This window comes from Lepisma saccharinum, chromosome 18 (genome assembly GCF_977018435.1).
Source record: "Lepisma saccharinum chromosome 18, izLepSacc3.1, whole genome shotgun sequence".
Lineage (NCBI taxonomy): Eukaryota > Metazoa > Arthropoda > Insecta > Zygentoma > Lepismatidae > Lepisma > Lepisma saccharinum.
In genome coordinates this window covers 12,693,015-12,718,934 of record NC_139246.1, presented here as the reverse complement: position 1 = coordinate 12,718,934, position 25,920 = coordinate 12,693,015, and the positions used below count along the sequence as shown (strand labels likewise).

Here is a 25,920-nt window from a genome sequence, read left to right as displayed (position 1 = left end):
TACTAACGATACAATAATAATAATATTATTAATAATATAAAAGAATAGTTTTGCGGGTTAAGCGGTAGAGCAGCCACAGGCTGGACTTCTACCACGAGGACTTCAGAGATGATATGAGTGAAACAAAAGAGCTGAACTTATCTTTAATCTCGAAACACTTCACAGTAATGCTGCTACAAACAACTCCGTGGCGCAAGAGCCGTCTTAGGGACACAGCCTGCCAATCAGCTTTTCTTTGGGTGACCCGTGGTGAGCGCATCGAATCCCATCGCCGCTATTTTCTGGCTTTCGAGACTGGATCTCGCTACTGCTTCTTTTCAAGTAGCTCCCTAATTGTTCTCACGATTCTGGGTTAACACAGAAATTTTGAGAGTTCGTACTGGGAGTCGAATCCGGGACCACTCGCACCAAAATCTAGAGCGCTAACCAGTAGACTTCTCAGGAGCCCTCTTCACAGTAATAGGTACGCTCAAATTTATTTCTTTAATATAAAATAATGTCCTCCTAATTTCATTTGATCACCATTCATCATCGTTGACACGATCACGCCAGAAAACAGATAAATGATTTTTTTTATCCTTTGGGTGCCTATTTGCCTATTTGATTCAGAGGATTTTTGCTGACTACAAATTCGCACCCCTACCCATTATTCTCGAAAACAAGAGCGTTATGTGCTTTGCACTAATGGAGTATTTATTAGACACTGGGTAGACGGTTTCATGGCTTTGATGCCGACTCTTGTTTTCGTCTTTTCGCGGAGCGGCACACCCTCAAAATTATTGGGCCTCAGTTTCCAGACAAAAAACCATTTTATGATGCCTGTCCTCGGTCGAACATTAGGTAGGAAATCAGGGAAAGTTGGAGTCAGAAATGGCTCATTGACCCTTGTCGGCGAATTTTCACTGTGGCTTGAGAAGAGGGGACATAGTTGTCCGTTACCAGAAATACAACTTTGTTATGATGCAATTTTTCTTTTCACAACAATTATGTTTATCTTCCTTCTATTCGAGTGCAATCGCATATGCACAAAATATGAACAAATAACTGATTAGGAAACGCGAGGCCCTGTGCGGTGGCACGCGTCGCACACCCCTAACGGCGGCCCTGGAACCTGAACTCAGCAACTTTGGCTAGAAGTGGCAAAAATACGCGGTGTGAGCCAAAAAAAAAAAAAGCAGCAACATTGGCGGATTCGGTGGGAGGGACACGGAGGCACCTGTCATATCTAAATCGGCACTTTCCTTCCGGGGGGTATCAAACTCCACCTGCTATCATTCTGCGTGTTCTGCTTCAACAAATGTTAGTTTGTTACAACTGTGCAACGTGAGTTTCGTTGTTAATATTATACTGCACCACCTATTGCTCACAGTATTCAACGTTGCACAGCTTTAAAGAACTCACATTTGTTGAAGCAGAGCACGCAGAATGCCTTCTGTCGCTGGGTTGTTATCTTGACGTGGACTAAAGAGTAGTGAGCTGCACCAGGAAGACACCTATCCTCAACAAAGTAAAACCTATTGTAAGTAAAACTTTATATTCCAGTACGTATTTTACAACTTACTGCAAGGTTCTATGTTTATTGGTTTCCTAAATATAGCCTTTTGAAATCGGATGATTCATTTTGAAACACTCTGTATTATTTTATCTAGCGCGGTGTCCTCTGTAGCGCGGGGACTCGGGGGAGCGTCCGAGTTGCCACCCCCTGGGGCCGGCTCTTACTGTCATGATTCTGGCAGAAAAAAATACATATCAACAACAAGGGCAAATTTACAATACATGGCTTCGAAAACAGGATAACTTTCTTCCCCTATGGCTTGTATCGCTAAAACAAGGTCTCAATCAGCAGTCATTAAGAAAAGCTGGTTGCCAAATTTTAAATTTCATTAGTGCTAAACGGCGATACTGCGAATGCGCGCTCGTGCTTAACAATAGGTAATAATTACACAATTCTAATAACCAGGTTGGCGCTAGAGAAAAAATTTACGAGAAACGAATGTTATTGTTATTTTATCGCGTCCCCTAACGGCGGCCCTGTCAGGTGCTCCAAACTGTTGATTAATATCTTTCCCTTTCTTCGAAACACTATTCACTTATTCAGTGCAGTTGTCCATTCTGTTATCCGCCAATGTATCAATTATTAAGCAACAGTAGAAACATGAAACTGATTTCCTTTACTGTTCACAACAATGAAACTAAATTTGAAGTGTGCCATTGCCAAGCGACAATGCAATATTTAGCTGCAGGCAAGGACGATTACTGCAGTTGTGTGGTTACTTGATTTCAATTTGAATTCGTCAAAATTAGTAACATTCGAAAAACAAACTTAGTTGTTCTCAATACAGGAAACTGGCGACAGACAAGGCAGTAAGTATAAAGAGTGGAAACATTGATGTGTTATTTAAAAGACTAACACAGCCATCTTGTTCTGGTTCGAACGTAGACACATCAGACGGTCTCATAATGAATGAGAAAATGTGGTGAGTAGCACAGATTATAGAGGTGTATTTGCATGTGATCTTTTTGCACTTGACGTTTAGGAAATTAGTATGAATTATAATTACGAGGAATCAATCATATCAGTTGACCCCGAATGTGGAATGAAATATAATAGTTAAACAATTCGGACGATATATGTAAATGTTATGATAAAATTTAATGGTCTGGGTTAGAAATAATGTTCTAAGGTACCTCGAACCAGAAGGCAATACTTTACTGACTGGCAGCAAATACAAATTTGCATACCCAAAAATATATACATGAACCCTGAGATGAAGTCACAAATACGCCACTGAGTTGACATCCCGCCCTCCAAACAAGAAGTTTAATTCGCAGAGTGATTATTTTTGTTATCATTATTATTTCTATTAATTATGTAGTTAGTTGGTGGCACAGTACATTAATTTTGAAATAAAGGGAAGCAAAGTAATCATCTGGTTAGAACCATTAAGTAGTCAAATTCGCCCCTGTGCTTATTACACCCATTTATTTGTGATATTTTAAAACCATTGAGTTTAGGTATATTTATAAAAACCCGCAGTTCATTTTGATTTAAAAAAATATGATTTCCGTTTCAGGCTAGTTGGTATACATGTAATTGTCATTCTTCCACCTTCAAATTAAAATGTCAGAAAATTATTGATGAACATTTTTAAAAATATCTTTAATAGCGGGAATATAGTGGGAAACTGTTGTTTTAAAAATGTAAAACCTGGGAAAAGTGTGTTTTAATACACTTTATGCTTAAAGTGGCTGATCAGATGATCCAACTGTTCAAAATAAAATTCCGAGCACTGTGCAACGTGCCTTTATCGGGAATCGAACAAGGGTTATCTGACTAAAAGGCCAAAATATAAGGGAGGCCCGAAATCTGGAAAGAAAATCCATACGGGTAGTGGTAATCTCTAGCCCCTCCCTTCAATTTCAATGCTGGCTACGTAAACTGTACAGAAGAGCCCTATTTTACAAAAATAATACTCTTTTTAAGACTCATAATCATTAAAAATCTCAATATAATTACCAAATCAAACGGAGTGAAAATCGATAATAAAAGAAGAAATCTATGCACTCAGATATGACAAACCATTAACTTGAATTGTATAAACGTAAATTTGACATAAGAGTCCTTCGGATTCCAGTTTCGCTCTAATTTTCCCAGTTATTTATATATCGCTCCAATTACACTTACAACGTAAACAAATAATAGTTTTCTAGTGTACATCAGAAGGTTTTTTTCCAATACTTGCTTCCATTTAATCAATACATTATTTCATCTACGTTCCGTAAGTATACAAATAAGTGTACATAAGTAGCTGTAATTTCGTTTCAACGAAACAATTTAAATAACGGCACTAGTGAACTCAAGTGCAAAAATTGTTTAACAACTTCAGTTGCAGGAAATGCAGATTTAACTTGTTATTAATTCAATTTTTGTTCCACTGCCCCACATCTGTCCATGATACAGTTTTTCAGAGCTGTTACTTACATATCACTGCTTTCAGAGCGACAATTTTAAAGACATTTATTGATTTTCAAACACCTATAGATTTGTTTAACGAAATTTATCTCTTATCAGATCACTAAAAAGAATCACAACGACATGAACGCAACGAAACGAGAACTAAACAAAATATCATTAGCATGAAACATTTCTAGAATGTTCGGAAAATGGCACAAAACTCACAAACTTCAATTTTCTATGGCTTTAATCTAAACGCTGAATCATTTAAATAAAGTATTATCAGTATATTTTATATAGGGCATGTGTAACGATTCCAAACAGTGATGATCCAATATGTCTGTAACGTTTTCTATTAAACTAATAACATTAAGAAACTGTCTGCTATATAATACTGAATTTTGGAAAGAGTTTTTGTTTTCTCGAACAGGCTATATTTACTTCCTAAACCATTCATACAATATCTTGTCATAGCCACTCGGGCAATTTTAGTTGCAGTCTCGTCAAAAAGCAATTACAATTCATTCCAGTAGAATAATTAGTCATTTAATACATCGGATTCAGTTCCTTAGAATTCGTTACAAAATAATCAACACATTCTCATTCCAACGAATACATTTTTAATTATGCATTTTCTTGCAAAGGTTTCAGTAAAAGTTACGTGGATTTTCATCAACACATTTTGTGTACGTACAAGGGCAAAACCACTTAAATATAAAAACGATACATTCGTGTATAACGAAAGCGATGACACGATAACATTAATTACAGGTGAAGTTACTACAAGTCTATTATCTTCACCAATGATAAGGTGTGAATGCGTAAGTTTTATTCTAACCTACCTATTTCTTATATCCCATTTGTGTGCAAGGGCAAAGCGGAATGGCGAAATATACACACAAAAACATCATTTACAGACAACGTTGCAAGTTGTTTAAACTTTAGAAATGATAGAGAGGGGAGTAGCGTTGTGAACAAGGAAGTATTTCTTATATCATTGTACTTGCGTTTTTTTATGTTCTGCTATTTCCTTACAAAAGTGTTGAAAATGTTGGGAAAAGGTGCGAAGTAACAATGTTTATGTGAAAGACAAGGACACAACTTTCGGAATAGCTGGAACACGAATGTTTGAACTTTCCCAACATACCATTTAACCTTCATAGCTTGTTGTGGATTAAAAACGTGAAAACTCCCCTTGCACACTTTTATACAGTTCACGTTTGAATAAGACAGTCTGTGCTAACGAAACTCAAGGCATGTTCGGACAAGTCTGTCACAGGTTTACTCACCATAATTGTCTTGAAACTTTGCAACCCCCCCCCCCCCAATCCTCAAAAAATGTATTTAGAAAACATACTGTGTGGAACACGTACATATACGCTTAATATTGACAGTGAAGTCGGTATTTATAGCAAGAAATAAAGATATAAAATGTACTTACAGCATACAACGCAGCCGTGTAAACGTCCATGTCCTGATGAACACGATTGTGTTTTGTAGGTGTGTACTATTCTGTTTATTCCTAGGCTATTAAAATATAGTTCAGGAAATGAACACTGTGTAAAATTACCATATATATAATGGTTAACAGCGTCAAAATAATAATGTTTTCAAGCAGTATTTGCCATCACACAGCACGTCGTACCGAATGAAGTTAAAAACCAACTAGGGCAAAGGAATTGTGGGTAATGACTCCCTGATCGCACAAAGCGAGGACAACCTTGCGTTCTGACTTGAGACGAGGAATACCTACGTTCATGGGCGTATATAGTTCACGTAGGGGGGGGGGGGGGTCAATTTTTCGTATGATTAGGGTTGCTATATTTCATAAGTGAAAATCCGGGACAAAGCTGACCTGAAGCTAGTTGTGGAGCGGGGATTGGGGTGGGGGGCTGGACCCGACAAAGTTGTGTGTATGTACTGTACTACATATCCATTATCATATTCTTTGCACTTCTTAAAAAGAAACAGAAATCTATTTCGAAGTATATCATTGACATAGGCGTGCGCAGAACCTCTGATTAGGAGAGACAAAAGCCTTGATGAGGGTGTGTGTGTGTGTATATAATATTATATGTAATGTATTATCAGTGGCGGCGATTGGGTTCCAAAACTAGATGGGCAAAGGTGCAAAAAGTGTGGGGGCAAGGACAGTTTATTTTCCCATGGCCTCCCCGATGGCGCAGTGGTAGCGTCCTTGCCTTGTAATGAAGGGTTCCCGGTTTCGATACCCGGTGGAAGCACATAGTGGTTCGGATCCCACTTTAAACTGTAGGTCCAGTCTCAATTAGCCTTAATGTGCATAAAATGGACTTAAAATACCTAATGAATCCAATTTTCCCTTGGTACATAAGGTTTAGCATAGTGCAGGGGCAAAACTGGCAACTGCCTCCCTCGCCCCCCTAATCGCTGCCACTGTGTATTATACATTACATAATTAATTCACCCTCCCCATAACAAATCAACTGCAAAAATGATATGAATTGTCTCTGAAATGTGCGCGTACTTTTACCTCCGAACAATTGATTTGTTTTATTTTACTTCGCTTTTTTGCAATGATTGGGATGAGTGATGATATGATGAAATTGACGAATAAACACTCACAAACATCCATACCCAGGCCAGGATTCGATCCCGGACCCCTGGCGTCATAGCACGATGTGCTAACCATTCCGCAACGAGGGTCGGCCTCCGAACAGTAGTTATTCCTACATTTAAGACAAAACGGTTTAGCAGCAACAGTCTGAAGTTCTTAAATGTTATAATTCCTCTCTATTTATAGGGGAGAGTCGTACAGTACCGGCCACCTTCAGCTTATCGATTATAACTGATAAAGGATTAGGAGATAGTCGGATTGAACATAGTAATATGAGACCTCAATGCATACTTTAAGGAACACGGCTTTAATTTCTCTGAAATGTTTTCAGAACTTCAAGATATATACAAAAAACGAAAAGCTGAATTTTCAATGAGTGGAAAAATTGTCGTCCTGTATCGGCCAGTCAATATTTTAATTTTAGGTGGTGGTAACTATTGATAAATGCTTCAGTTTTATGAAGAAACTGTGGACTATGTGTACAAAGGTATGGTAGTTAACAAATGTGGAAATAAAGTCCGTTAAAGCAGAGTTGAAATCGCATTTTTACAATAGTCACAAAAATACAAAATATATTCTTGGTCTACGCATTCAGCATGTGCCAAACTCCACATTCGGTACACTGAACCCAATCTTCCTCAAAGGACTCACAAATTATGCATTGTGCAGTTTCTACAGTTGTCTTCTTTGTTTTCTTATTTACTGAGGAACATAAACTTATTATCCAAGTCTTTCATATACGAAAGTAATTGTTTTCTAATTTCGTCATCAAATGTCTTCTTAAATCTGTCCATCTGAGGTGTCAGGTCCATATCCATACCACCACGTTGAATTGCTCTCAATCTATCTTCTAGCGTGCTTCTTGGTAAACAATATATACTAGCTGCTTGTCTTGCTGTCATTTTGTTTGTCATTGCCTCATTTGCCGCCTCTTTCATGGCCTCTTCAGTCCATTTACCTCTTTTGTTGCTCTCCTCGTCTGCCATCTTACTCTGAAAACAAAAGCAAGCAGGACTGCAGTTGGTGCGTACGAAATTCTGTGTGGCCAATACTGGACGACACTTCACTGGCCGATACTGTACGCCCATTAGGTGGGGACAAAAGTTCCGATTACACTTTGTTTATAATCAATTTGCTAAACTATTTACAGATTTTCGTATCCTTATAGAACACCGATAAACTGAATTTGACAATAAAATCAAACACTTATCTCGAACATGAGTACCAGGGCCCTAGAAATAACTTTTCTCACGCAGCCACTTGACTCTTCACAGTAACACGGGCACAGCTCTCGCAATACTGCGTGAAAGCGGGTGACCCCGAACTATAGCGCACACGAATACATACCCTTCCCTCCTACTCCCGTGAACTACTGCTATGTAGCGTCAAATGTCCGAACTAGCAATTGGACGATACTGTAGAACGGCCGGTACTGCACGACTCTCCCCTAATGCAGTACAGAAAAGAAAATGCGAGCGAAGCGAGCAAGAAAATTTTCTGATCCAAATTTTTGCAAACTGAAAACAATATTGATTTAATAGGTAACAAAACATTCCATGTGGTGCCATGGCATTCTCTTTACATTTTTTTTCCATTTAGATTATTTGACGCCGAGGCCCAACTCCCGGTAAAATTTTAAATTGAGTGGGCAATTATCCCTCTGTGCCCCACAGCAAGTTCTCTTGGCCGTCTGGAAGAAATAATGCAAGAAAGATGTAAAAACTAATACCATCTTGAGTGTCCTCTTGTCCTGCTACTCTTAGATTCTGCTAGCATTGCTTTCTTTTACGTAAATGTTTGTCCCCCTCACAGAATAAATTTCCGTCCACTACACCCCCTTTCCCCGTAGTTGCTTTAAACTTTCATCAACTTGAAAATATAATATCGTTTAATAACAATAATAAGGTTCTTCTACACTAAATTTCTAGATGAAAGTATAATATAGGGGAATGGACATCTGGAAGGGGGACAAGGATGGCCAAACTTCCCCCTTAGAAAACGAATGTCAATCTAAAAGTAGACATTTCACACGTTAATTATTATAATGGAGATGCGGGAATGCGATAATTTCAAATTCAAGCGGTGTTTTTTGAGGGAGCAACATTATTATTGGGGTAATATGTCCCATGGAAAAATACCTTACTTATCCTTCCGTGGAAAAAAATCTGCGGACGTCCATGATTAGGGGTGGAATTTTTTTTAATATCTCGTTTAGAATACTGACATGTTCACAGTGCCCCTTTGGAGGTACCCAACATAACCTTGCACTGCATGAAAACAATTTGGTTAGAACAATGAAGATGTTTCAAACTCCCCACAGGTTACACAGTGAAGAAACTGAAGAGTTTGCTGAAATATTGCTCTTCTACTAGTAAATTGTAAGGTCCGTAGTTTCTAGTACTACACTTAGTGAAAACAATTCCACAAACCACGCTACTTAATATTGAAGCTTTTCTGTTCATCTTGTGTCAAACAACTTGAGAATGTTACGGTGTTTCCCTGATTTTCTTGCAATACGTTTTTAAAAACAAAATTTCTTTAAGAAAACTCAAAGAAAAAAAATATAACTGATTTGACAGTCCCAATGCAGTTTCTTATCGCAGAAATTCCGAAACTATCAGGAAATTGCAGACATTTGGTTTGCAGTCCCATCTAGTGTGTAAAATTACGTAATTTTCTTCCCATCCATATCCCGTCCTACACGTCTCGAATTTAGGAGAATATAATAAGTCCGAAAATTTTTTTGTGAACAAGCGGATAGAACAGGTAATCTGGTATTTTATTCAACCATAAGGGGGTTTTGACCCCGTTGAATCCCCCCTTAAATACGCCCATGCCTACGTTGTTATGTTAGAACTGTTACGTTTGGTTCTCTTAGCATAAATACACTATCAATGTATTATTTATGCTAACATAACTAAACCCAACAAGCCTAACATAAGAAATTAGGCATTTAGCCTAATAATGAAAGTATTCGACGGTGACGTCAGAACGTAAGTAAGTTTGTTCTTGCGTTGTGCGATAATAGGGACCCGTGAGAATACGACTTACACAGGCCGTGTCGAATAGTATTAATCTAAACAGGCTAACGTGTAGGGACATTTTAAAATGTGGGAAAATTGCTATGACGGTAAAAATCCCGTGTCATATAAACAGTACTAGGATGAGTTAAGTATATGTTTCATGAAGTATTGTATAGGCTATGTCTTTCTTTTCATCTAAGTATTGACGGAACATCAAAATTGCCTAGGAACCTGTTGTCTACGCTGTATTGCAGAGCCGTCTCTAGGAAGGGGCACGTGGGCACTAGCCCGAGGCTCCGCTTAAAAAAAAAAAAATGTATATGGTTTATTACGAGTTTACAGGACGCTCGTGCTTGCTTATTATTATTGTTTATTTTGTTTATTTTAATTTTCGTTCTTTCAAAATTGGTTTTATATTTGACTACATATTATTACAACAAAAATAGTAATATATATTTTTAATTAGTACCAAAGTGGGAAAGTATGATACGATCGACAGTCACAATGAAGAATTTTAAGAATATTGTTATATAGGGTGAATAGTAACAGTAATAAATAGCTTCGAAGAAACTTTTTTCTAATTTTCATTTTTTCGTCTCACAGGTTCACTGCAGCACCACGAATCTGAGCTAGATTTTGAGTTCGCCCTGTCGTCCCTGGCTGTGTGCACGTCGGGGGCTCATGTCAGGAAGAGGCAGATCAGAAGGCTTCTGGAAATCGCAGAGAACAGGAGCAGCCTGCACAATGTAGGTAAGGAATCAAACTTTGAATGGAATCAAACTGTTCTATACCGAGAGACCGTAGTCTGGAAGTGTTTTTTTCTTCTTTCTATTTTTATTTCATTTATTGCACTTAACGACCTGGACTCTCAACATAAATGCAGTGCGGCCTGTACTCTCTCAGTAAACCCAGCATGGTCTGGACTCTCGACGTAAACCCAGCGTGGCCTGCACTCTCGACGTAAACCCAGCGTGGCCTGGACTGTCGACGTAAACCCAACGCGGCCTGGACTCTCGACGTAAACCCAGCGTGGCCTGTACTCTCGACGTAAACCCAGCGTGGCCTGCACTCTCGACGTAAACCCAGCGTGGCCTGCACTCTCGACGTAAACCCAGCGTGGCCTGGACTGTCGACGTAAACCCAACGCGGCCTGGACTCTCGACGTAAACCCAGCGTGGCCTGCACTCTCGACGTAAACCCAGCGTGGCCTGCACTCTCGACGTAAACCCAGCGTGGCCTGGACTGTCGACGTAAACCCAACGCGGCCTGGACTCTCGACGTAAACCCAGCGTGGCCTGCACTCTCGACGTAAACCCTTCGTGGCCTGGACTGTCGACGTAAACCCAGCGTGGCCTTGGCTCTCGACGTAAACCCAGCGTGGCCTGCACTCTCGACGTAAACCCAGCGTGGCCTGGACTCTCGACGTAAACCCAGCTTGGCCTTGACTCTCGACGTAAACCCAGCGTGGCCTGCACTCTCGACGTAAACCCAGCGTGGCCTGCACTCTCGACGTAAACCCAGCGTGGCCTGGACTGTCGACGTAAACCCAACGCGGCCTGGACTCTCGACGTAAACCCAGCGTGGCCTGCACTCTCGACGTAAACCCAGCGTGGCCTGGACTGTCGACGTAAACCCAGCGTGGCCTTGGCTCTCGACGTAAACCCAGCATGGCCTGGGCTCTCGACGTAAACCCCGCGTTGCCAGGGCTCTCGACGTAAACCCAGCGTGGCCTGCACTCTCGACGTAAACCCAGCGTGGCCTGGACTGTCGACGTAAACCCAACGCGGCCTGCACTCTCGACGTAAACCCAGCGTGGCCTGCACTCTCGACGTAAACCCAGCGTGGCCTGGACTGTCGACGTAAACCCAGCGTGGCCTTGGCTCTCGACGTAAACCCAGCGTGGCCTGCACTCTCGACGTAAACCCAGCGTGGCCTGCACTCTCGACGTAAACCCAGCGTGACCTGCACTCTCGACGTAAACCCAGCGTGGCCTGGACTGTCGACGTAAACCCAACGCGGCCTGGACTCTCGACGTAAACCCAGCGTGGCCTGCACTCTCGACGTAAACCCAGCGTGGCCTGCACTCTCGACGTAAACCCAGCGTGGCCTGGACTGACGACGTAAACCCAACGCGGCCTGGACTCTCGACGTAAACCCAGCGTGGCCTGCACTCTCGACGTAAACCCAGCGTGGCCTGCACTCTCGACGTAAACCCAGCGTGGCCTGGACTGTCGACGTAAACCCAACGCGGCCTGGACTCTCGACGTAAACCCAGCGTGGCCTGCACTCTCGACGTAAACCCTTCGTGGCCTGGACTGTCGACGTAAACCCAGCGTGGCCTTGGCTCTCGACGTAAACCCAGCGTGGCCTGCACTCTCGACGTAAACCCAGCGTGGCCTGGACTCTCGACGTAAACCCAGCGTGGCCTTGACTCTCGACGTAAACCCAGCGTGGCCTGCACTCTCGACGTAAACCCAGCGTGGCCTGCACTCTCGACGTAAACCCAGCGTGGCCTGGATTGTCGACGTAAACCCAACGCGGCCTGGACTCTCGACGTAAACCCAGCGTGGCCTGCACTCTCGACGTAAACCCAGCGTGGCCTGGACTGTCGACGTAAACCCAGCGTGGCCTTGGCTCTCGACGTAAACCCAGCATGGCCTGGGCTCTCGACGTAAACCCCGCGTTGCCAGGGCTCTCGACGTAAACCCAGCGTGGCCTGCACTCTCGACGTAAACCCAGCGTGGCCTGGACTGTCGACGTAAACCCAACGCGGCCTGCACTCTCGACGTAAAACCAGCGTGGCCTGCACTCTCGACGTAAACCCAGCGTGGCCTAGACTGTCGACGTAAACCCAGCGTGGCCTTGGCTCTCGACGTAAACCCAGCGTGGCCTGCACTCTCGACGTAAACCCAGCGTGGCCTGCACTCTCGACGTAAACCCAGCGTGACCTGCACTCTCGACGTAAACCCAGCGTGGTCTGGACTGTCGACGTAAACCCAACGTGGCATGGACTCTCGACGTAAACCCAGCGTGGCCTGCACTCTCGACGTAAACCCAGCGTGGCCTGCACTCTCGACGTAAACCCAGCGTGGCCTGGACTGTCGACGTAAACCCAACGCGGCCTGGACTCTCGACGTAAACCCAGCGTGGCCTTGGCTCTCGACGTAAACCCAGCGTGGCCTGCACTCTCGACGTAAACCCAGCGTGGCCTGCACTCTCGACGTAAACCCAGCGTGGCCTGGATTGTCGACGTAAACCCAACGCGGCCTGGACTCTCGACGTAAACCCAGCGTGGCCTGCACTCTCGACGTAAACCCAGCGTGGCCTTGGCTCTCGACGTAAACCCAGCATGGCCTGGGCTCTCGACGTAAACCCCGCGTTGCCAGGGCTTTCGACGTAAAACCAGCGTTGCCAGGGCTCTCGACGTAAACCCAGCGTGGCCTGCACTCTCGACGTAAACCCAGCGTGGCCTGGACTGTCGACGTAAACCCAGCGTGGCCTTGGCTCTCGACGTAAACCCAGCGTGGCCTGCACTCTCGACGTAAACCCAGCGTGGCCTGCACTCTCGACGTAAACCCAGCGTGGCCTGCACTCTCAACGTAAACCCAGCGTGGCCTGGACTGTCGACGTAAACCCAACGCGGCCTGGACTCTCGACGTAAACCCAGCGTGGCCTTGGCTCTCGACGTAAACCCAGCGTGGCCTGCACTCTCGACGTAAACCCAGCGTGGCCTGCACTCTCGACGTAAACCCAGCGTGGCCTGCACTCTCGACGTGAACCCAGCGTGTCCTTGGCTCTCGACGTAAACCCAGCATGGCCTGGGCTCTCGACCTAAACCCCGCGTTGCCAGGGCTCTCGACGTAAAACCAGCGTTGCCAGGGCTCTCGACGTAAACCCAGCGTTGCCAGGGCTCTCGACGTAAACCCAGCGTTGCCAGGGCTCTCGACGTAAACCCCGCGTTGCCAGAGCTCTCGACGTAAAACCAGCGTTGCCAGGGCTCTCGACGTAAAACCAGCGTTGCCAGGGCTCTCGACGTAAACCCAGCGTGGCCTGCACTCTCGACGTAAACCCAGCGTGGCCTGGACTGTCGACGTAAACCCAGCGTGGCCTGCACTCTCGACGTAAACCCAGCGTGGCCTGCACTCTCGACGTAAACCCAGCGTGGCCTGCACTCTCGACGTAAACCCAGCGTGGCCTGCACTCTCGACGTAAACCCAGCGTGGCCTGGACTGTCGACGTAAACCCAACGCGGCCTGGACTCTCGACGTAAACCCAGCGTGGCCTTGGCTCTCGACGTAAACCCAGCGTGGCCTGCACTCTCGACGTAAACCCAGCGTGGCCTTGGCTCTCGACGTAAACCCAGCGTGGTCTGCACTCTCGACGTAAACCCAGCGTGTCCTTGGCTCTCGACGTAAACCCAGCATGGCCTGGGCTCTCGACGTAAACCCCGCGTTGCCAGGGCTCTCGACGTAAAACCAGCGTTGCCAGGGCTCTCGACGTAAACCCAGCGTGGCCTCACTCTCGACGTAAACCCCGCGTGGTCTGTGCTCTCGACACAAAACCGTGTGATTTGTAATCTCGACATAAACCTCATGCAGGCTACAGCCCATGAGGCCTGCACTCTCTACGTAAATATTTGATTGCCTCGATTGTCGACGTTAACCTTGTACGTTCTAGGCGCCATATTTACGTCCGACAACGTAGCTTTCTTCCGTAACAGTTTCTTCTCTCAAATGGGTCTTAAAAATCGCTGAAAATACGTCAGTGAGGCTCATATTTAAAGAGATGAGATATGCATATTGGAATAGAATTCAATGAATGATTTAATAAAGAATATATCAAATATACTATTCGTGAACAACGGTATTTAGATTTACTTTAATTTGTCTGAAGATGATGGCACAGAAGATGGGACAGAATTGTTGTGGCTTATAAATTCATCAAAATGTACAAGAAATGACACAAAACAGGGTAATTATTGTAAATGATAGGCGTCCGCAGAACTATATTTTTGAATATGATGCCATCTAGGTTGCCTGTCTTAACTAAATTTGGTAGAATTGTCTAACATTCTTACCCAGTACTCACACACGCTGGGAAGCAAGTAGAAAGAGTGCAGGGGAGGAAATGGTCACAAACAGGTGGGGAAGCGGAACTGGAATTCGGACATATGGATATATCCGCGAAAAAATGTAATTTTCAAACACGGGACAAGTGACGCCCCGGAAAAGATTGAAACTTGACGCGGGACATATTTCTTAAATAAGGGACTGTCCCGTAAAATACGTGTCGCATGACAACCCTGGCTCCACAGCCGTACAAATGTCTCCCTCCCGGCCCCGCGGTCCAGTAGCGTGCCAAGGAGGCTAGGTGGGGGTCATAACCCCTCTCTGGCCCAGTATTCCCAAAAAGAAAAGAACCTCAAAGCCGGGAAAAGATGGCAAAATGAGGACTGATTACCAAAAAAAGAATACTTAGCCCCTCCCCCTTTCAAAAATCCTAAGCACGGCACTGCTACCGCCATCCTTTGATTGCTCGGAAATGTTCGTATATATTTGAATGGCGAATTACACTCTCAGCAAAAGTTTTCAACCACCGTGCATATTCTCATATCGAGTAACTTATTTTTTCGAAAGTTGATTTTTCTTTAGAATTTCATGCATTTAGTTTCAACCAGACTGGGTTTCATAGGGCATAAAACGAAAGCTTTGTCTGTATCACTGTAAAAGTTTTATTGCACTGTGCATAAGCTGGGAATAAAACAACAAAAAAATTCTCTATCGACTAAAATATTCGTAATCTTGAAGCTGCAGTTGCTAGAAAATTCTACTTCTCATTTGCAAATTCAAAATCCTTGTTCGTAGGTTTAGAGTTGAGCAAACTTTACGTAACTTGCCGAACTTCAATTGCTTTCTTATCCTCTTTTTAATTTCTTTGCAAGATACTCTCTCCATGGTTCTGATGGCCCTCAACTGCATTGTCAGGGAACACAAAAACAGAAACCTGGACCACTACGTTCGCAAGCCACTGCAGAACTTGGTGAAGGAGCAGAAACCTGATGGTAGTTTTGGAAATCTCCACAGCACGGCGCTGGCGGTCCAGGTATTAAAGTGGGCGTTTGTATAATGCTGCCACACAGCGGCAATATGTCAAACTTTTTCCACCTTAGTTTTAAGGCAATGCGGTATCATGCGGCCCTTGGGTTGGTTTTGTGGTAATAATATTCAAGAGAAAGAAATAGTATTGGGTTCTTTTTAAATAGTAAGGAAGTATTGAGCCTTATTTTTCTGTAAGGAAAAGGGAAGATCCTTCTAGTTACTTGCACAGGAAATGATAACCTAAGGTTATCATTAAGGTATTAGGATATTTTTTTTTAAAAGAAATCAATTTATGGTGTCAAACCTCAAAAAAAAAACTCACAAAATTGCAGTGAAGAGCAACTGTTACTTTTTCAGAGGAGTAAGTGTAATTCGGTTACTTTTCAGCCAAGTAACTGTAAGTTACTTTTTCAGATCAATAATTGCAATTCGGTTAATTTTTACAGTCTTACGTGGTTGTCTTTTGTTTGTCTTTGTATTTCTCCATGTTTTAATTCACTTTGTTTGTTGATGATGTGACATTCATGCGAAGGCCAGGACTCGAACCTGGGACCGTAGGTGGGAGAAAAACTTAATTAGAACACTCGGCCACTGCGGGGAGGTTTACTTTTTCAGATGAGTAACTAACTCAATTACTTTTCAACAAGTAAGTAACTCTCTCTTCGCCCCTACCCTCACCCAGGGTATCGCCGTAAAATTCACAGCGTGTAGAGGGCATCAAGGTCTTCTTGACTCAGGAACGCTCATACATTTTCGGGTGCGGGTTGCCCGGCTACTGGTTAACTGGGTACTCGGTTCCCGAACCAAAAGTCTACCTGGATCAGGAACCAAGATCGAGGAGTACCGGGATACAGAAGTGTAGATCTGGTATCCATAAACAACTCAAAACATAACGTACGTGGATGGGAACCGAAAGTCTTATAACCTAATGTGAAACCGCAAACCGGACAACCGGGTAGGGAATCGAAAGTCGGATAACCGGGTGGGGAATCGAAAGTTGGATAACCGGGTGGGGAATAGAAAGTTGGATAACCGGGTTGGAAATCTCAAGTCGGATAACAGAGTGGGGAATCGAAAGTCGGATAACAGAGTGGGGAATCGAAAGTTGGATAACCGGGTGGGGAATCGAAAGTCGGATAACCTGGTGGAGAATCGAAAGTCGGGTAACCGGGTGGGGAATCGAAAGTCGGATAACCTGGTGGAGAATCGAAAGTCGGGTAACCGGGTGGGGAATCGAAAGTTGGATAACCTGGTGGAGAATCGAAAGTCGGGTAACCGGGTGGGGAATCGAAAGTTGGATAACCTGGTGGAGAATCGAAAGTCGGGTAACCGGGTGGGGAATCGAAAGTCGGATAACCTGGTGGAGAATCGAAAGTCGGGTAACCGGGTGGGGAATCGAAAGTCGGATAACAACTGGGGAATCGAAAGTTGGATAACCGGGTTGGAAATTTCAAGTCGGATAACCGGGTGGGGAATCGAAAGTTGGATAACCTGGTGGAGAATCGAAAGTCGGATAACCGGGTGGGAAATCGAAAGTTGGATAACCGGGTGGTGAATCGAAAGTTGGATAACCGGGTGGGGAATCGAAAGTCGGATAACCTGGTGGAGAATCGAAAGTCGGGTAACCGGGTGGGGAATCGAAAGTCAAATAACCTGGTGGAGAATCGAAAGTCGGGTAACCGGGTGGGGAATCGAAAGTTGGATAACCTGGTGGAGAATCGAAAGTCGGGTAACCGGGTGGGGAATCGAAAGTTGGATAACCTGGTGGAGAATCGAAAGTCGGGTAACCGGGTGGGGAATCGAAAGTCGGATAACCTGGTGGAGAATCGAAAGTCGGGTAACCGGGTGGGGAATCGAAAGTCGGATAACCTGGTGGAGAATCGAAAGTCGGGTAACCGGGTGGGGAATCGAAAGTTGGATAACCTGGTGGAGAATCGAAAGTCGGGTAACCGGGTGGGGAATCGAAAGTCGGATAACCTGGTGGAGAATCGAAAGTCGGGTAACCGGGTGGGGAATCGAAAGTTGGATAACCTGGTGGGGAATCGAAAGTCGGGTAACCGGGTTGGAAATTTCAAGTCGGATAACCGGGGGGAGAGTCGAAAGTTGGATAACAGGGTGGTGAATCGAAAGTCGGGTAACCGGATGGAGAATCGAAAGTCGAATAACCGGGTGGGGAATCGCAAGTTTGATAACCGGGTTGGAAATCTGAAGTCGGATAACCGGATGGGAAATCGAAAGTCTGATAACCGGTGGGGAATCGAAAGTTGGAAAACCGGATGGGAATCGAAATTTGGATAACCGGGTGGGAAATCGAAAGTCGGATAACCGGGTGGGAAATCGGAAGTTGGATAACCGGGTGGGAATTCGAAAGTTGGATAGCCGAGTTGGGAATCGAAAGTCGGATAACCGGGTGGGAAATCAGAAGTCGGATAACCGGGTGGGAAATCGGAAGTCGGATAACCGGGTGGAAAATCGGAAGTCGGATAACAACTGGATAATCGAAAGTTGGATAACCGGGTGGGAAATCGAAAGTCGGATAACCGTTGCGGAATCAAAAGTCGGATATTCGGGTGGGGAATCGAAAGTTGTATAACCGGGTTGGGAATCGAAAGTCAGATAACCTGGTGCGAAATCGGATGTCGGATAACCGCTGGGGAATCAAAAGTTGAAAAACCGGGTGGTGAATCGAAAGTTGGATAACCGGGTGGGAAATCGGAAGTCGGATAACCGGGTGGGAAATCGGAAGTCGGATAACCGCTGAGGAATCGAAATTTGGATAACCGGGTTGGGAATCGAAAGTCGGATAACCGGGTTGGGAATCGAAAGTCGGATGTCCGGCTGGGGAATCGAAAGTTGGATAATCGGGTGGGGTATCGAAATTTGAAAAACCGGGTGGGGAATCGAAAGTTGGATAACCGGGTTGGAAATCTCAAGTCGGATAACCGGGTTGGAAATCTCAAGTCGAATAACCGGGTTGGAAATCTCAAGTCGGATAACCTGGTGGGAAATCGAAAGTCTGAAAATCGTTTGGGGAATCGAAATTTCGATAACCGGGTTGGAAATCGGAAGTCGGATAACCGGGTGGGAAGTCGGAATTCGGATAACCGATGGGGAATCGAAAGTTGGATAATCGGGTTGGGAATCGAAAGTCGGATAACCGGGTGGGAAATCGGAAGTCGGATATCCGGGTGGGGAATCGAAATTTGGATAACCGGGTGGGAAATCGAAAGTCGGATAACCGGGTGGGAAATCGGAAGTTGGATAACCGGGTGGGAATTTGAAAGTTGGATAGCCGAGTTGGGAATCGAAAGTCGGATAACCGGGTGGAAATTCGGAAGTCGTATAACCGGTGAGAAATCGGAAGTCGGATAACCGCTGGGAATCGAAAGTTGGATAACCGGGTGGGGAATTGAAAGTCGGATAACCGGGTGGGAAATCGGATGTCGGATAACCGTTGCGGAATCAAAAGTCGGATATTCGGGTGGGGAATCGAAAGTTGGGTAACCGGGTTGGGAATCGAAAGTTGGATAACCGGGTTGGGAATCGAAAGTCATATAACCGGGTGCGAAATCGGATGTCGGATAACCGCTGGGGAATCAAAAGTTGAAAAACCGGGTGGTGATTCGAAAGTTGAATAACCGGGTGGGAAATCGGAATTCGGATAACCGTGTGGGAAATCGGAAGTCGGATAACCGCTGAGGAATCGAAATTTGGATAACCGGGTTGGGAATCGAAAGTCGGCTAACTGGGTTGGGAATCGAAATTCGGATGTCCGGCTGGGGAATCGAAAGTTGGATAATCGGGTGGGGTATCGAAATTTGAAAAACCGGGTGGGGAATCGAAAGTTGGATAACCGGGTTGGAAATCTCAAGTCGGATAACCGGGTTGGAAATCTCAAGTCGGATAACCTGGTGGGAAATCGAAAGTCTGAAAATCGTTTGGGGAATCGAAAGTTGGATAACCGGGTTGGAAATCGGAAGTCGGATAACCGGGTGGGAAGTCGGAATTCGGATAACCGCTGAGGAATCGAAAGTTGGATAACCGGGTTGGGAATCGAAAGTCGGATAACCGAGTTGGAAATCGAAAGTCGGATATCCGGGTGGGGAATCGAAAGTTGGATATCCGGGTGGGGAATCGAAAGTCGGATAACCGGGTGGGAAATCTTGAGGAATCGAAAGTTGGATAACCGGGTGGAAAATCGGAAGTCGTATAACCGGTGAGAAATTGGAAGTCGGATAACCGCTGGGAATGGAAAGTTGGATAACCGGGTGAGGAATCGAAAGTCGGATAACCGGGTTGTAGTTCGAAAGTCGGATATCCGGTTGGGGAATCGAAAGTTGTATAACCTGGTTGGAAATCGAAAGTCGGATAACCGGGTGGGAAATCGAAAGTTGGATAACCGGGTGGGGAATCGAAAGTCGGATAACCGGGTGGGAAATCGGATGTCGGATAACCGTTGGGAATCGAAAGTTGGATAACCGGGTGAGGAATCGAAAGTCGGATAACCGGGTTGTAGTTCGAAAGTCGGATATCCGGTTGGGGAATCGAAAGTTGTATAACCTGGTTGGAAATCGAAAGTCGGATAACCGGGTGGGAAATCGAAAGTCGGATAACCACTGGGGAATCGAAAGTTGGAAAACCGGGTAGGGAATCGAATGTTGTATATCCGTGTTGAAAATCTCAAATGGGATAACCGGGTGGGAATTGAAAGTCGGATAACCGGGTGGGAAATCGAAAGTCGGATAACCGGGTGGGGAATGAAAGTCGGATAACCGGGTGGAAAATCGAAAGTCGGATAACCGGGTGGGAAATGAAAGTAGGATAACCGGGTGGGAAATCGAAAGTTGGATAACCGGGTGGGAAATCAGAAGTCTTATAATAGAGAATCAGATAAGCGGGTGGCTTTTTAAAATCGGATAATCGGAATGGGGACCGAAAAATCGGAACCGAAAGAATATACGTCACTGAGAAAAAAAAATAACATTGTATGCTAATAAACAAACACTGTCACAAATTCAGATAATTATGATGGATACCTTGAATGCTCTACACACCCACAAACTATAGTAACTGAGCAGATTTTGTTGATTCCAGGCGCTGGTAGGATGCAACGAGACGACTCTCTGGAACCACTCCTCCGCCACCAACTACCTGTTGTCCCAGCAGGACCCCGAAGGCTTCTTCGTCGACGTCTACACCACAACGGAAGTGGTCCTCGGCCTCAACGGACGGGGCTTGCCGTTCATTAGGAACACCAGCTGTCATAGGAGACCAGCTACGGTCGGTAAGGCAATACGTATCACAAGATAAACAATGGATAATATTCAGGGGGCACTTGCCCACCCCCGAGGTTTGTGGAAACAGTTAATGGAATTGGAATGGTAAAACGGTAGCGATTTGTTTTCTGTAACTTACAGGTCGTACAGCAATAATTATTATTATTTTACAATAGTACCCATCGATTGATTTATTTCCTTTATCTTACTTCGCTTTTTGTGCCACTTTCAACTAATTTGCGAAGATGGGGATGAGTGATGACATGATGAAATTGATGAATGGACACCAGTGATGTGCCGTAGACTATAAGAATATGTCTACATGCGTTGTCTACACGTAATCTACGCGTAGATTACATTGGGTAGACAATCTAAAGTGCATTAGAATTAAGTTTCAAGAGTTTCATGAAAGAAAGTGACATTTTCAACTGTACTGGTTCCTAACGAAATGAGAATCCTATTTACAACAAAATTTATCTTCTCTTCTATTATCAACTATGGAGGATGATAAGTAGTATGCAAAAAACAACAACAGATGGCAGTCGGGAGGTAAGAGTGGTCTTTTTCCCATAAAACACTAGATTATTTCCTATATTAGGTTTCTTCCTAAGTGAGAAATTGTTCGAATTTGGAAGAAAGAGTCTGAAAAGTTCTCCTCACACATCAGAAACTGATACGCTGTATAATTTTCTTTTAATTCCATGGCGCCCTTTGCTAAGTTATCACCTTTCGCCATGTTGTTTACATAGATTACGTAATCTACGTGTATAAAATAGTCTACGTGTAAAATGTAGACTATCGTTGTTTACGCATAGACGCACATCACTGATGGACACTCACGAACATCCATGCCCAGTCTTGGATTCTAACCAGTGATGTGCCGTAGACTATACGTTTACGTCTACATGCATTGTCTACACGTAATCTACGAGTAGATTACATTGGGTTGTAGTTTACATAGACTACGTAGACAATCTAAAGTGCTTTAAAATTAATTTTCAAGGGTTTCATGAAATGAAAGCGACATTTTCAACTATATTGGTTCCTAACGAAATGAAAAGAATCCTATTTACAACAAAATTTCTCTTCTCTTTTATTATCAACTATGGAAGAAGATAAATAGTATGCAAAAAACAACAACAGATGGCAGTCGTGAGGTAAGAGTGGTCTTTTCTCCATAAAACACTAGAATATTTCCTATATTAGGTTTCTTCCTAGGTGAGAAATTGTGTGAATTTGAAAGAATGATTATGAAAAGTTCTCCACACACATTAGCAACTGATATTCAATATAATTTTCTTTTAATTCCACGGCGCTCTTTGCTAAGTTATCACCTTTCGCCATGTTGTTTACATAGATTACCTAATCTACGTGTATATAATAGTCTACGTGTAGAATGTAGACTATCGTTGTTTACGTGTAGACGCACATCACTGATTCTAACCCGGGACCCCTGGAGTCGTAGCGCGATGTAGTAGTACCCTTCGGCACGTAAAAACATGGATCAGAGGTGCAATGAAGGACAGTAGTTTAATTGGTCTCTGACTCTGGTTGATATCTGTGAATTGTGAAAAGGTACAAAAAGAAAAAGAACTGTTCATCAACATAGTGATAATATTTATGGAAAGGAAGGAAGGCGAATTCGGTTTCTGCCAAAATAGTAGACTTGAGTCTGAACTTGTATATAACGCCAAAGTATTTTCAATTCAATTTGAATTGTATAATTTGTGGTGGTAGTAGTATAATGACACTTATGTGATTCCGCCCTCCCAGGAGAAAAATATCCGCGGCGCCCTTGATCATATTATTGTGACGTCACAGTCCAAACAAATCTGTCACGTGGTGTTCCGCCATCAATTCCGTTAGTAAAATTCTAATGTTTACAGGCAAGAACGTATTGTGAAGGGTGAACAAACAATTCCTGAAACATCTTCACATCATTAGTAGTAAAATATAGTGGTAATACAGAGAAACAGAGGGAAAGAGAGAGAGAGAGGAGGGAAGAAAAAGAGACAGAGAATCGAATTGAAATAAGAACCAGAAAAACAGGCGAAGGAAGGAAGGAAGATAAAATCAGATTGAGAAAAGAGGAACAGAAAAAAAGAAAGTGACGCACAACAGAAGAAAGCAGAGAAAGAAAAACAAACAAAGGAAGAAAATAAAATAATAAAGCAGAAGAGAAAGAAAGATGACTTAAATGTAGAAAAGAATAAATAGAAAAGGAAAGAATGAAATATAAATAAGCTAGAAAAAAGAGTCAGATTAAGAAAGACGGAAGCAAGGAAATGGTGAAACAAAGGAAGGAACAAAGAGAAATAAGGTAGAAAAAGAGAGAAATTAAGAAATTTGGAAAGAAATAATTAGAAAAACAGAGAAAGAAAGAATAGAATACGAAGAGAGAGCAACCAAAACTTGAGAAAGGTAAAAACCAAGATAGAAAAAATGTATAAAAAGAGAGAGACAGGGAAATTAAGAATGGTATGGTAGGAAAGAGAGATATAGTAAAAAATAAATAGAAGGTTGGAAAACAGAGAGACAAATTAAGAACGATAGGAAAAATAAGGAAACAAGATAGACAAAGAGGTTGTAAAAATAAGAAACATAGAAAGACGGAAAAAGAGAAACATGTGAAGGAAAACAAAAATAGATTCAGAGAAGACAAAGAAAGAAAGAAATAGACAAGCAATGCAAGAGAGAAAGTAATCTAAAGAAAGAAGAGACATTAAAAATGGTAGAAAGAATTAAACAGAGAAACAAGGGAAGTAATAGTAGGTTGAAAGAAGAGACAGTTGAAGAACGGAAGAAAGGAAGAAATAGTTACACATGGAATGAGTGAAAATTAAATAAGGCAGCAAAAAGAGACAGAGATATTATTCTGTTTGGATGGATGAGAAAGAGAGTAATTGAGAGAATCATAGTAGCCATAACAACCAGAGCAGAATCCACCAGAAGTAAGTTGTCTGGAGAGAAAACATCCCCCAAATAACAGAAAAACTTACACCACCAGAGGCATGCCCTGAAGACACGGTAGGAAACCTCCATACCAGTGTGAAAGACCTTCGAGTCATCCAGGTCCATAACCATGAGACATAATAGTTGAGCATTCTTACATATTTCCACTCACGTCATGAGTGACGTGACCCTAATGTTGAGCTCCAGACACCTTGGTCAAGATCCACTCAACAGGAAGTTCTTTTCGTCAATGACAATGCGATTGGCCTTCGCACTGATGCATTTCACAGGTATGCGGTGATTGTGTATCATTTTAGGAAGTATAATCTCTCTGTTACTTGTTCCGTACTAGGCATGGGTGCACCAAAGGGGATATGGGGTCAGAACCCCCAATTAAACCATCCTGATTACTGTTTGGAACGACACAGCAGCATTTTCCAATCGTTGGACTCTTTTGTAGGACTTTGAATTCATCCCGTACACACCAGATTTGTATTTTATTTTATTTTATGAGAGGCAGACTCATATTTTTCATTTGGTTGAATCCTCCCATAGGAAATTCCTGTGTGCGCCTATTGTACAGTGGGATTGCTCGTCAAATTGTCCATGACTGTTTTCATTAATTTTCTCTTACATCCTGTGTGTTTTGAAGCGATGGATTCTTATGTACGCTGGTGCAGAAGTTCTCAACAGCTTGTTTTGAGTTTTCTTGTAACTCTTGAAGCTCTTATTGGGTCAAATAAAGTGCATGGTGAGTAGTGGGATTGATGATATTATAAACCCGAGAAAGTATGAACCCCCCTCAAGCAGAATTGTCTACACTTAAACCTAGCTCAACATGCCCATATGAGCTTTTTGCTCAAGTGTAGTACTCCCTCTAATCCAAGATTTTTGTAAAAAAGCCCTCATGGATTCCATGAGAAAGTATGACCCCCCCTCAGATTGATGTGCCTATACTTACAAAAGGCACTTTTGTGAGATTGTTGTCCATAAACTTGTCAAAAATATGCCCCTCTTGATATTTTTTTGGCCACACTTAAAACTAAGCCATACACACACCCATACATCAAATTAGAATAAACAAAATTCAACAAGACAGGACACAATATTACAGGCTAGGACCAGTCCAAACAAAATTCAACAATTCAGGACAAGAATAGACAAAATTCAACAATTCAGGACAAGAATAAACAAGATTCAACAATTCAGGACAAGAATAAACAAGATTCAACAAGACAGAACACAATATTACAGGTTAAGACCAACCCAAACAAAATTCAACAAGACAGGACAAGAATAAACAAGATTCAACAAGACAGGACACAATATTACAGGTTAGAACCAGTCCAAACAAAATTCAACAAGACAGGACAAGAATAGACAAAATTCAACAATTCAGGACAAGAATAAACAAGATTCAACAATTCAGGACAAGAATAAACAAGATTCAACAAGACAGGACACAATATTACAGGTTAGAACCAGTCCAAACAAAATTCAACAAGACAGGACAAGAATAGACAAGATTCAACAATTCAGGACAAGAATAAACAAAATTCAACAAGACAGAACACAATATTACAGGTTAGGACCAGTCCAAACAAAATTCAACAAGACAGGACAAGAATAAACAAGATTCAACAATTCAGGACAAGAATAAACAAGATTCAACAAGACAGGACACAATATTACAGGTTAGAACCAGTCCAAACAAAATTCAACAAGACAGAACAAGAATAAACAAGATTCAACAATTCAGGACAAGAATAAACAAGATTCAACAATTCAGGACAAGAATAAACAAAATTCAACAAGACGGAACACAATATTACAGGTTAGGACCAGTCCAAACAAAATTCAACAAGACAGGACAAGAATAAACGAGATTCAACAAGACAGGACACAATATTACAGGTTAGAACCAGTCCAAACAAAATTCAACAAGACAGGACACAATATTACAGGTTAGAACCAGTCCAAACAAAATTCAACAAGACAGAACACAATATTACAGGTTAGG

The 25,920-nt window shown here is 43.1% G+C and overlaps 1 protein-coding gene across 2 annotated transcripts in view; it reads left to right on the top strand.

Moving 5' to 3' along the window:
* Window positions 1–25,920, top strand: part of LOC146002401 (uncharacterized protein CG3556-like) — a 365,519-nt gene that overhangs the window by 318,295 nt on the left and 21,304 nt on the right. For both annotated transcript variants that reach the window (XM_083140158.1, XM_083140157.1), the window contains exons 5-7: window positions 10,178–10,324; window positions 15,516–15,676; window positions 20,767–20,956. In XM_083140158.1, coding sequence (XP_082996284.1) covers window positions 10,178–10,324; window positions 15,516–15,676; window positions 20,767–20,956 — 498 coding nt within the window. The remainder of the gene's footprint in view (window positions 1–10,177; window positions 10,325–15,515; window positions 15,677–20,766; window positions 20,957–25,920) is intronic.